At 38.9% G+C, this 13,630-nt stretch overlaps 1 protein-coding gene across 2 annotated transcripts; it reads right to left on the reverse strand.

Moving 5' to 3' along the window:
• Positions 1-1,132: 1,132 nt before the first annotated feature.
• FGB (fibrinogen beta chain) lies at positions 1,133-8,696 on the reverse strand. 2 transcript variants are annotated; one of them, XM_074866627.1, is made up of 8 exons: positions 8,544-8,696; positions 6,757-6,960; positions 5,311-5,494; positions 4,513-4,740; positions 3,782-3,895; positions 3,103-3,225; positions 2,640-2,925; positions 1,133-1,727 (listed from the first exon to the last, which is right to left on the reverse strand). In XM_074866627.1, the coding sequence occupies exons 1-8, from the start codon at positions 8,616-8,618 to the stop codon at positions 1,499-1,501; spliced, it is 1,443 nt and encodes a 480-aa protein (XP_074722728.1). In that variant the 5' UTR covers positions 8,619-8,696; the 3' UTR covers positions 1,133-1,498. The 2 variants fall into 2 exon arrangements, with proteins under 2 accessions (XP_074722728.1, XP_074722729.1); XM_074866628.1 differs by lacking the exon at positions 8,544-8,696 and adding an exon at positions 8,253-8,368.
• Between the last annotated feature and the right edge of the window lie 4,934 nt (positions 8,697-13,630).

Here is a 13,630-nt window from a genome sequence, read left to right on the forward strand (position 1 = left end):
CAAGCAAGGATTCTTCTACAGATAAGGGGTTTAAATCAGCAGCTTGCTGACAGTGTGTGGTAAGGATTTTTTAGCAAAAAGCTGGCTCCATGGAAAAACAGTTATATTGGTTTCACAATTACACAAGAACATGCTGCATTTACTTTTATACCTTATGACATAATATTACAGAAGTATTTACTCTGTTTAGTATTTCTGTGCTTCTATTGAGAAATAAGCATGAGCAAACTTCCTTGCCCCCAGTCTCACTGGCCAGTATGTTTCATAACATTTAACAATATCATCAAGTATTGGCAAAGCATCTCATTTTTAACCTTTTTTCAGTGCTTCTCAAACACAGCCACTGTCTAACCTTTTTGGAGAGTTTGCTGAAGAGCAAAGACATTTTTACAGCCATGTGTGGAGGAAAAAGGGCTTCTGCTTTAACGCGTTGTGTTTTTGTTCCCCAGCCCCAGTGGAAGCCTGCCTGTGGGGATGCTGAACATTTGAGCTCATGTAGTGAGATGCTGCCATAATGTCTCCTCCTTGTCCTCCTGGGCTTCACAGATTAAATCAACATGAGAGGTTTTAGATGGGATCCATCTATGGCCAGTGATCTAGCTCCCTTCCTTTGTGGAGGAAGGCAGACACCTGAGAGATGTTTGATCCTGCCTAACAGGGTTGGGAAGTCCTGTCTTTGGGATGACCTCTGCTCCAGGCTACAGAGGAAGTCTAGACCACTAGCTTCAATGAAATACCCAACCTCCACCTACCCTATGATTGGAGTCACTAATTGCTCTAGTCCCACGATAGTGGTTGTGTGAAAGACATACCAGCCAGGTCTTTTAACACTGTATTTTGTTCCATGATAAAAGGATGTGGGATGGTGGAAGGGATATTAAGAGGCACAGTATGTGAACCTGGTCCCAGGAAAGGGCATATTTTATCCAGCATACAGTATCTGAACTAAGTGACTGGTGATCTACCAATTTGTTAGATACCTCTCTTCTTATGTTTTTCCTTCTCAACTTGTTACACAGGTAGTTACTGTTACCTTTATAATATAAAAAAAATATACTGTCCCTTATTTAGTGGAATGTGTTTACTGCTCCCTGGATAATGCATAAATAGCTAGAAATCATGTGAAGAAAACTTTAGTTTTAAGGCTTTATTTAATTTATTTAAGGCTCTTATTTAATAACCTCTTCAAATGTGGTATAGAAGTCCTTTGTAAAAGAGTGAAACAAGTTGGGTTTGGGGGTTTTCTATCAGCATTATTCTATAGTAGTTACTTCTGTCTTGTGAACAAGTGAAAATGGAACAAAATACACTTGTGAGTTATTTTCATCAGTCACATTTTGATTTACAGTTGACATAGCTTTCCACTTTAGGTCACAATATGCTCATACACACATATTTGGTTCTCATATGTGAAGGCAAGCCTGAATACCGTGGCTAAAAAGGTAACCATGTACAAATATTAAAAGACAATCCCTGATTCTGTACATTTTGATAATGGTTAATGTGGGAAGTATGGCCTGATTTTCATGCTCATCTTCTTCATTGAATACCATGACCCTTTCCAGTTCATCCACACAACACCATCATCTGTACCATGTTTTGCCATATCCCAGCTGTAGGTCCCTCCCCAATAGTATCTGCCGTTGGGGTTGGCTGAGTGGCAGCGGTTGTACCACCATCCACCACCATCTTCTTTGGAGCACTGTTTTCTTGGATCTGTAGTTAACCTGATGAGGGAAAGAAAGTGTTGAGAGTGACAGATGAACTGTAAGCAAACAGATCAACAGAGTACATACACCTGCCCCTGTACTGAAATTTTCAAACCATACTAAACATCTAAAATCCTCTCCAAACTTTCTATAAAAGATTGACCATCTCAAATGTGTGCTACACAGTGCACTTGGAAATGAAGCAGCTAAGAAAAACAAATAAAATTTTAGCTGCATCTCTTTGGGAATGTAGTTTTAATTTACTGATTGATAACTACAATTACTTGCAGTTCATAATAATAATAATCGCAATATCAATACAATTTGAACATATAAAACAATAAGAAATGTATGTCTTCCCCAATCTAAAAAATTCCTTTATTCATGAATATGTAATCAGGTATTAAGATAAAGACACAGCACATAGTTTAAAGTTACAGTGCTAAATTATCTACTTTACAGCTGAGCTCCTGTCTTCTGAGTAGGCAGAACTTTGTTTTTTAAATAGGACATGCTACCTGTCTCTTTCCTCAGGACCCATATGTGTTACTTAAGTGAGTACCAATATTCCTACTTAAGCAAGACAGTGTCCTCGGCACTGCCACCCTCAGTCTCTGACAATGAATATACTGCATCCATATTTGCTGATTTGTCCGTGGTAACGTCATTCATGGATTCAATAAAATTCAGCGTGCTTGCTTCTTACTTCACTGTGGAGCAGCAAATTATACTTACATAATTATAGTTTTACCTGCTCTTGGCTTTGACAAGAGAACTGCAGGGACATTTGGCTGGTAACTTGCAGGGATAAAACATATTTCAAGATACTATGAAATGCTGTGAAAACTAATAGCAAATTAGAGAAATAGTCTATATTCAGTTCTATTTTAAGCTATATTTTTATTTTAAATGTCTAATGCAAGTACATACCATCCATCATTGTCTCTGTCATAAGTACTGAAGAACATGCCGTTGTGAATGGTCATTGTCCTGTTTTCTCCATGCAACTGTGAAGCTCCTTCCATTAATGCGTTGCCTGCATTCCCTTTGTAGTTGCTAACTGAAAGTTGATATTTGTTTCCTTCATTCTTTATGGTGAAACCTCCGTAATGAGCTGATACTTTATCACCATTCCAGTCCTCCATTTCAATTAAAACTTCAGTGGGCCCTATTTTGGTAAGCTGGCTGATCTTCTCATTTCCAAGCCAATATTCACCTGAGAAGCAAAAAGTGAGAAAGAGACTTCACAATACACTTCAAGGCAACTTTATGATTTGCTTATAGGTCTGCCAAAGCGGATTAGTTAGTTTTAAAAAAATCAAAGAGCTTCAAGAAATATGAGAAAACAATTTCATTAAGAAGACCTATTTGTGCTTCATGCTTGGTGTTTTACCTGGTGTATCACAGTAGTTCTTCCCTCCACTCTTCGCAACATTACCAAATCCTTTTTTATATTGATCCCACACTCTCCCAAAATTAACACTGCCATCCTGGCGGTTCTGAATCAAAGTCCAGCCTGCAGGAGATTAAATTTCAATTAAGAAAGGAGCATAAAACATTAAGATACAGCCCTTTTATCTTCATCTCAAGACAAGCAGAGCATATGGTTTCCTTGCAGTAGGTCTGAGTTTTCACTGCTTGCCAACTTTTTCACAGCCTTGCCATTTTTACTCACACTGAAGTAGTGTCTTGCTTCATAAGGAAAGGTGGAAAAAGCAGAACTTGAAGGACTGTCCCAGTCTTTCGTCTAGCTCATAGTAGCAGAGTAAGAAATGAGCCAGGCCATCCTTGTCTGCCCACCCATACATTCTCCATTCTAGTCATAGTAAGATACATTTTTATTTACTAACCCTATCCCACCAATTTATTTCCAGTTTCATTATAGAATTATCCTACTGAGCATCTGAAGATGACCAACAAGACTTTTCTGAACAAGTCAATCAGACTTAATTCTCAAGTAACTACAAAAGTTATAACTCCATATTAGTTTGTGTAAAATGCAAATTACTAATATGATTTTTTGTAGCATCCATATTAATGAATATTTAACAACATAGTTATTTCACATTAACCTCCATTATCTGTTTCCATGTCACAGTACACTCTGTATGGTCTGGTGAAAGGATCTGGTTGGATGAGGTACATTTCGGATGTCTCGCCTCCCTTTCTGATAATATCCTCACATTCTGCAAGAACAAAATGGACACTCTGTTAGTGGAAGAGCTCTGAATTTCTGCAACAATCTTGTTATCCTTCAGCTTGCTGATTATAAGGGAACAATTTTAAACATATATATATAAAATTCTACTTTCATTTTGATTTCTGTGATACATCATGTGAAATAATCAGGGAAGAAAGAAAGGTGCACCTGCATTGTTCTACTTTTCCAAATAGGAATTTCTAAAGTTCAACCTGGGTGATGGAAGACTGTATACTTTCCAATGAATTTTTGAACTAGATAAGCTTGTGAAAGACGAAAATTTCCTGACCAAAAAAATCAAGGCTACAATTATGATAGTCACAAATGTATCACCTCCACCTTACAAAGATGCTGAAGCATGTATTTCTTTAAAATGCTACTGGTCACTAATGAAGACTGATATTGGGTAAGAGAATCTTTGGTCTGACCACTATAGGTATTCATAAAATATTTTTTTCATTTAGGATCACTTCCCATCTTCTCTGCTATCCTAATCAATGACACAGGCATTAAAGGCACATTCAAACCAACTGAATGATGCATCTATCAATTTGCACAGTGATAAAAACGGGAGAAGAGATGTCATTATAGTTGAATGAGTACCTCTGCCTGAAACCACCGGAATATTACAGGAAACAGCACATGGGGAACGACAGTAGTCCATCTGGGTTGCAATGGCATTTTCCAGTTTTTGTATCTTTTTGTGTAAAGAATCCACAACTGCACGAAGGACCCTGAGGCTAGATGGGATGTTATTGTCCAGATTATCCTTTATATAGTTATAATGCAATTCTACTTCTGTGTTGTACTGAGAAAGTATATCATCGTTGTCTGGAAAAACAAAGAGATGAAAAGCAGATTAGTTTTCAACATGTTTTCCAGTTATGAAATAATGAAAGTGCAATCTGTAAGCACAATTTGAAAATCCACTTCTTTCCTAAGTGGGGAGCAAGGATAGGCATTTCTATTGCTTACTTTTCCACAATGTGCAAAAACTATGCAGAGATTCTCAGGGATGTGGTATATGTGTATTGTTATTTCTTTGCTAGCTAGTAGATTTATCAGTGGTGCTATATTCTGCCAAAGAACTATAGCTTCTTTCCAGGAAGCCATGGTGCCAAGCCAGATGTTGGGCATAAAGGGACTGGATGGACATAGGAAAGCAGGTAAGGGGGGAGAACACGTGACCCTTATGTTTAGGGGCCTCATATAAGTCCATTCCGTTGCCTCTCTCAAAGGATTTTTTTTTAAGATTTAAAAGGACATGGTCATGGAACCCTGCTTTGCTAGATATTCCCCTGTATTTTTAATTTCTTTAAGAAGTCCCATTAACAAGTAACAGTAGCCATGCCAATAGAACTGAAATACCGTTTACACTAGTAATTCATAGAAATAGCATACCTTTTCTTTGTTTTTGTGTCTTTACCAATTTATCATCTAGAACAGTCACGTATTCATAGAAAGTTGTAGAGGATTCAGACAGTTTGCTCACTTTGTCCTTTAGATCACGAACAACTGATTTCACATTTTTTTCCTGTTTTACCAGTGCAGTTTGCAACTCACATCCAGTTGGACACAGCACTCCCTTAAAAAAAACAAAAAGGGCTGTGAATAAAAGTCAGTATAAAAAGTTTCTAATCCCATCAGTGAATGACCATACCTTTGAAAACACTGAATAGTTAGTAATGTGAGACCAGATATTTAAGTATCTAGTAGGGACTCAAGACATTCAACTTCAACAAAGAAGCTGCAGTCTGAAGGTCAAGAATGAGCCTTGAGTTCCCCAGGGGGACTCTTTTGTTGAAGCTCTTGAGAAAAGCCCTCTTTTTTCACACTTTTTTGGTCCACTATCTGCTTTTTACTTTTTTGCACTGTTCATTGTTCACGGTGTTAACTATGATTAAAGCCTGGCAGGAAGTACCTGGTGCATATGCATGTTTACATCTCCCCCTTTCCTCTTTCACTAGCCTCGGAGAATCAACCATGTTCTCTACACCTTGTTATCTGTATCTCTCATGAAATGGCCATACGATTCATTAAAACATTATCATCTAAAGAAGCTGAGCACCATTGCTCCTGCAACAAGTGCTGCACCGTCAAGGCCAGCAGTGTTTTAAAAAGAGGTGGGAAATTCTGAAGTCCCATGAGAACGAAAATACCCAGACAGCAGTGGGATTCTATCACAAACATGTATTCATTAAGCTTTAACAGATTTCCTTTGTTGGAAACCTTCACCCTCAAATGTACTCTCAGACACTAAGACGCCTCCCAGCACCGTTACAGCTTGCATTTTCCGTCAGAGAGCACAGCAGGGACATTGTGATAGACTCCTGCAAGGCAGCGAGGAGTATGCCAGATCTCAGCATGCTTGCATGCTCATCGGTAAGAGCTGGGGCAGTGACTAAGGGTAGACTACAATTACAGTTTGAAACAAATTTTAAGAAAGACATGGGAGGTTTTTTTTTTTTTGGTTCCTAGGGTTCCTTGAGATTATCTGAAATTCAAGTCAGCGCTTCAGCAGAGCTTTTTCCTGTCTTTCTTAATAGTTACCTATGCAAAGCCACATGGAAAGTGCAGGCTAACCCACAGATACTTTCTTCCCTCATTTACAGTTCAAATCTCATCTCCCCATCTCTGCCATAGGCTGTCTCACTCTGTGACTAATCCTATGGACTCTGTGGCATTACTCTTCTGAATGCAGTCCTACCAAACTCAAGCAAAATGAAGCAAAATTGGGCTGCTTTAAATGAATGACTGGCCCTTATTTGGTGAAGAAAACTCCATGTTGGTGCACTATAAAAAAAGAGGACAGTCTGTTATCAGCTGCTTCAACAGGCAGACACCTACCAGCTCCTCTAGAGGATGCTTGCAGCCACCAGCATCGGGGTAGACAATGCGTTCCTTCTTGTCACCTGGCTTCACTGGCTTTGGGGGCCGGGGCTGGTATCCGACTCCGCTGATGGGAGGTGCCACGGGTCGGAGTGTGGGGGCTGCTTCCCGCCTTTTGTCCAAAGGTCGGTGGCCCCGAACCCCGGGCTGAGGGCTGTCATCCTGCAAAGCCAAGGAGAGGAAACTTTCAGAATCTGGGATTGCTATTTTTAAATGCGATGCACAGGGTGGAGGCATCCGTTCAGCACACTTTAGTGTTTTAAACAGCAAGGAAAAACATGGAATGGAATGGAAAAAACAGTAATGGAAATATTATACTGATATTATGTAAAAGTCATTGCTATGTCCTCCCTTGTAAGACTAGTTACACTCCCTCCACCTAGATATAGACAAACTAAAAAGCCTTCAAACCAAAGCAAAACAATATTTCAATAGCTTATTCTGACCAAGGAATAAAGTTTATGTAGTTCAGAGCCACCAAGCACCATGAAACTTGAATTAGTAGTATACAAACAAAAAAGTAATTAGACATTCCTGGGGCTAAGAAGAATATTCAGCATCATGTTATCAGTGTCCCTATTTTTCACTCGGCTACAGGAAAATTTGTAAGATCTCAGAAAATCAGGCCACAGTCAAATACATCATCAGGTCTCAGGCCACATGCCAACTATTAACCGATGGAATTAGGAAAAGCATTCAATAACATCTCCCAGGGCAGGTTATTTTAGAGTTCCGTCTGATATATATGTTCTCTGCCAGAAATGGGAAAGTCTAAGAGGCTGAGCAAGCAAGCCTGGTCCCTGAGCACTTGTTGAAACTAAACCATTTGAATTAATAGTTTTTTGAACTACTGAATCAAAATCTTTTACCATCTCCCATCCCACTCAGACTTAGCTACAAATACAAATATTTGTAAGGATCCAGGATCAGAGGCTTCAATTAGTTTCAAAAGTAGGCAGCATACAAACCACAAAATTGACAAAAATTATTGAGCATAGTAGTGTTATCAGTAGTCAATGTACAGACACAAATGCTTGGATTGTATAACAGAAAATAATCCAATTTCTGATTACCCTGACATATTTAATTTTTGAAGAGATTTTCAAAATATAAAAAATGTACTGAGATTCTAAACTGTATTTCCCATTAAATTATTTTACTTAAACAAAACTAAATATAGGTCAAACTGCTATTTGAGATTGATCCTCATTGCTTGCTTTTTGTTTAACAATTTTTAGACCTCAATTTCCAATATAAAGCTATATGAACTGGCAGTTAATTTTTTTTTCAATGTCTACTGAATCCATTGAAAAGTTTTGACTGTCTTTGGGATAGGACATGATTAATTACACATTTGTACTCCTTTTCACCTGATATTAATTGTCTGTAACATCATATGTCAACTTTGCTAAATTAATATCCTTAAAGAAATTCAGCTAAATAACTAATCTTACCATCAGACATTCTTCATTCCCTACAGAAAGAGAAAAGAAATAGGAAGAAAATAGATACAAACTCAGAAAATAACTGTTGTGCAGTTACATATACACAAAGAAATAATATAAAGGTTATTTCACTGAACACTTCAGGCTGAAAAAGAACATGCACTGGATCATTTTTCCCACAGCTTCTGACTTAGCTAACTCACATAAGCTGAGTAAATCACACATACAATTAAATTAAATTAAATTAAATTAAATTAAATTAATATTTTTTACTATTATTATTATGATCAGCATTACAACCTCATTGTCATAGTCAGCAGACCCCTGGGATTTAACATAGGAAACACAGAGCAGGAACAGCAGGAGCAGTTTCATGGTGCTGGCTTGCTTGAGCAGCTCAGTGACCTTCTCCCACCAGCAGCTCTGACAAGGAGAGGACCCCTCTGTTCCTATATATATAGACAGCAACCCTCATTTCCCAGCTTGACAGTGAGAGGACCAACCCTTCAGAGTAATGACTGTATCTTTGTTAATGTTCAACCTTTCTCTTCACTGTGTGCCTGAATACATTTGTTATTGAGCAATTTCTCTGGACAACTCTTATCTACATGTCCCAGAGACCTCTGTACATGCTGGCATCAAATAGATGTTTAAATCCTTAAAAGTTCCTCCTGCTCAGATTACACAAGGTTACCATTTTCTCAAAAATCATAAGTCTTTTAAAGCAGCTGAAAAGATGAACATCCAAATAAAAGAAACATCATCAGATGCCACACCTTTTTTTTCTCTCTGCTGAAAATTTGAATGTTTCAGAAATATCATACTAAATTTGAATTAAACTCACATCATACAGATTGCTACATTCTTCTAAATAGTTCTGATGGTGCCTGGATAGGTATGCAAGTCTTTGGGTCTTTTTAAGTACAAGAGCAAAAAGGAGCATATTATGTTCACTACATTAATAGTTTTGAATGAAAACATTGTTTTGATAGCATAAAGCAATGCTATTCCATTACTTTAGTAATATGACATTGTAAATGAACTAAAATAATTAAATTTTACATATTAATTTGCTGGTTTCCTTTTTTAATACAAAAAGTATATCTGTCAAACATTATTTAAATATGTTCAATAATCTCTTCAAAGAATACAGCATGAAGTCATTTGTAATCATAGTGGACTACTCAAACATGCTCTCTGATGCTTTACAAGTGTATGGCATATCACTGCTCTCATATTAGCAGAGTTTTAACATTTCAGTGTTTTCGTATCCTGTGATTTTCTCATGCATTATAAACGATCATAATATAATGAATTAAATAAAATGTGCCAAGTGAGGGCCAGCAGACTTTTCTGAAGTCATTCATATCGATGTCTGAAAAGATGCAAAGCATGGGCTGAGGTTCTGTTTCAAAGACCAACTTGATGGGGTGGGAGATTTTATGGTAAGCAAAGATAAGAACAGCTAAAATTGCTTGGTTTAGGCCTTTTTCCTGTATTCGTGCTGTTGTCAGAATTCTCGTAAACTATGGAGATTCCCAAAATATGAAAACTGTTTAACCTGACTGGTTTAATTATTAGACAACTTGGACCAAAATCAGCTGTGGCTCACAGAGCTCTAACTACATTGAATTTGATCCCCTGCATGAGGACATCACCAACACTATTAGATTTGGAAGAACACAAACTTTTCCCTACAGGCATTAAAGAAATCTGCCTAAGGCCAAAACTGACATCATTAACATGTTATTTCCACTTAAAGATGCTAGCCAAGATATTATCACTGATTCTGGGTATCTCACAACCTTAAATGCAGTTTTCCCCCTATATACCCCTGAGGGAAGTTCAGTCACCCTCATCTTATGTACAAGGAAGGGACATAATGACGCTGAACCTTTGCCCAGGGCTTATGGGTACCTTGTGGTACAGCAGAATCTAAACAAGGTCTCACTAGTCCTGAGCTAGAAACTTACTCATAAATTATCCTGGCTCAGTCCAAACAAATCTTAATTAAATATACAATATTCATCCTGAATCCATTGTGAAACCATGTTCTGCAGTAACTTATGTCCTTCTCCTTCTTCAGCCATTAAGTACTCTTCACCTCCCTATGGAGAAGTGTGGCTGCGTCTGTGCAGAGGGTGTCAGGCACTGGATGATGAGGTTGGTGCGGGAGCCCCCAAGCCTGCTGCAGAGTGCCAGCACAGGAAACCCCCAGGCTTCATCTACCTTCAGATGGGATTTCCCCTTTGAAACTTGGCCTTTGACCCTTCCAGCTCCAGTACTTTTCATTGGCTTCCCCAAGAGAGTTGGGTGGTTGTGTCGCCCTGAGGATTCACAATGAACAACACATGGGTGTCATACCACAGGGCATTTGAGGCTTTGTGTCAAACGAACAGATGCCCCAGGATGGGGATCATGCAACCGCTCATCTGGTGAGCGGAGGCCTTGCCTATGCTGCAAAGGTTTTGCCTGGAGAGTTTTACCTACCAGCAAAAAACAGTCCAAATCTGGAGCCGCATACAGAGCTATCTGTACAGGCAAACATATGTGTATATAGAAAGACATTTTGGCAGGAGAAATTAATCTATGTTAGCATGCTGGTTATGAGCTGTGATTTTTCTCTCATGCTTGCAACCATCACAGTTAGGCTGACACTTTCTAAGGATTGAATGAAGCCTTATGAACAACCAAAACCAAGACTTGAATTACTTCTGAAAATCGTATCAAAAAGCTTTTCTCTTCAAAACAGGACACCTAATCTTTTTTCCTTCATATTCCCTCCTCCAACTCATATGCTTAATGAGAAGTTGTTCCTGGAGTTAACGTGGTAGTGATACCACAGCACACCTGCTATTAGGAACTGGAATAATACAACATGGATGGAATAGTGTTCCAGGACATCCTTTTGTACAGTATTTTTGGACTGAAAGGCACTTACTGGCAGAGGCGTGTGTGTGTTTTTAAGAATGACTATTTGCTTGCTGCCCCTTGTGTTTGTTGTGCCGACGTGCCTGTCAGTGGTGCAACCCTCTTTACACAAATCCTGATTGGACAAGTCATGGTCGCTGGATCACAGCTCTTCTGAGCTGAATGTGACCCCCAAGGTGATCTTGGGGTGGGGGAACAGAACCTTCTTGGGCCATGATGAGCTACAGTGTTTACTAAATTAAATTTAGAAATAGCATTTGATTTAGAAATGTCCCTTTAAACAACTAGTGGTGTAATAGTGTCATACTATGAAACGAATATTGTAAACTTGAATGTTATCTCTGGTGAGATGAACATCCTCATTTCCTCATTTACCCATAACAAACATTACTTCAAAGGTTTCTTGTAAATGAGAATTAATGTTATCTTCATGTTCTGAGAGAAAGCAAGTTCTTTAACATTAATGAGTGGGGCTGTTCACTTGGCCTTAAAATTGCACTAAAAGCACATGCAACTTATTAGTCACCTTCTTATAAGTAGTGATTTATAAAAAATTACATAGTTTGCTATTTCCAGAATTGCAGCTGTAGCTGGCATGCAAGAATACATCAAGTAGTTGCATATAACAAAACAAACAAAAAAGTGAATATCCTAACTAATATTGCTGTCATCATTTATTGAAGATTTGGGACTAAATTTCACCTTAGATTAAATCTTCTAGAAAAAATGAAATTATTAGATTAATTTGTTCTCTGATTTTCTAAAGTATTACAAGGACACCAGGAAATAAACTGAGATTACAAATTTCTCTGGGGAATGCTTAGTCGTAAAAAAATTAGAACAACTACAGGGCCAATAGTAACAAACAGCACATATGAGTGAAGTTTTCTTACAAAATACAAATGAAGAATTTTCTTCCCTGGACTGTAACAAGCATCTGTATTTCAAATTTGCTTTCCTTTAAAAAGGTCATAAAAATAAGCCTGATTTCTTTCAACAGACGATGGAAAGGAAACAACTATATCATGATACTTTATATGTTGCCAGAGATTAGCCCTTAAACCTTTTCCACACATCAAATCCACCAATCAGTCAACCAGCCAGTCACCAGGCACATATTACTCTGTGTGTAAACTTAAAAAAACAAAAACCATTCAAAATCCCTTGTCCCCAATATCTCCTTTTAAACCTTGTGTATCTTCAATCTAACCTCATCAGTTTGGGAGGATGCAACAGAGTTGCCCCATTTTGACACACTGCCCCGTGGAGTTTGCACTCTGGGTTGCAGTTTAAGCAAGGACAGATGATGTTCCTGCTCCTTGAGGTGCTGTGCTGACCTTTACCGAAGGCTCTGAAAGCCAGTGGGGATCCCCAGCATCCCTGGAGGGACTACTGAAATAGGTCCTCATGTTAAGCATGAAACCTGGCTAGCTTGGCCTGAAAGTGAGATGGCAATGTTCCTCTGGCATTAGTGGCACAGAGTAATGGACATGTCTCCCCCACCTCGATCCCAGACCAGGAACTGGGGGGCAAAGCCACTTGGAGCACATCAGCTCCGGAAAAGAAAAGAGATGGTCATTATGTCAAGCAGGCAATTTGTGTTCCAGAAATAATCCCAGGCTAATGCCATCCTGTGGCTAATAGAGAAGACTGGTTTGAACCAACAGATGTGGCACTGGATTATTTTCAGGCCCAAACAGTTTGCAAACTGTTCACAGCTTAGGCACGCAGACAGACATAGTAAGTGGCTGGCAGAATGGTAAAGAAGAGCAACGTGATGGTGGGGCTGCAAAAGATGTGCTTGCCAAATCCCAGCTTTAGGCCTGGGAGGACAAGATTTACCGAATTTAAGAGCAGATGAGTATATGTAAAGAAAGTAAGCACCTGTTTGCAATTTGCACATGTGAATTTGGCTATTCTTCTTATGAATGCAAGTGAAAAATCTGCTGGAGTATCAAGGTACATTTTGACAAGAACTACAGCCTCTGCCCTTTCGCAACATATACCTTGATGTGGTGTGCAGGGGCTGCCAGCTCGTTCACGCACGCTTCAGTCTTCATTGAAAGGAGGTCCTGTGGACCGAAACTAAAGATACTATTTCCAAAAGGCAGTTATAATGGCTAGCATCCCGTATCATACTGTTTTCTCTTGTTTAGAGGTTGCATTTCAGTCCTGGGACTGCTTTTCCACATCCCCCTCATTTTGTGTGGTTCCCTGAACAGCCTTTTTCCTTGAGAACTCATGAAGAAAACAACACTTAAAAACTGTAGCTGCACGGCCCAAAAAGCCTGCAAAGGCCAAAGATTTCTACAAAATCAGGCTGAGCAGAGCGTATTCAATCCGTCTGCGTGGAGAACCATTGCACAGATGCCATTTATCCCCTCATTCATCACTCTGGGGCAGAGTTAGTAAAACACCAGGTGCCCTTCAGAAAGCTGACTATCGCGCTCTTCTGG

The sequence above is a fragment of the Strix uralensis genome, chromosome 4 (assembly GCF_047716275.1).
Source record: "Strix uralensis isolate ZFMK-TIS-50842 chromosome 4, bStrUra1, whole genome shotgun sequence".
NCBI lineage: Eukaryota > Metazoa > Chordata > Aves > Strigiformes > Strigidae > Strix > Strix uralensis.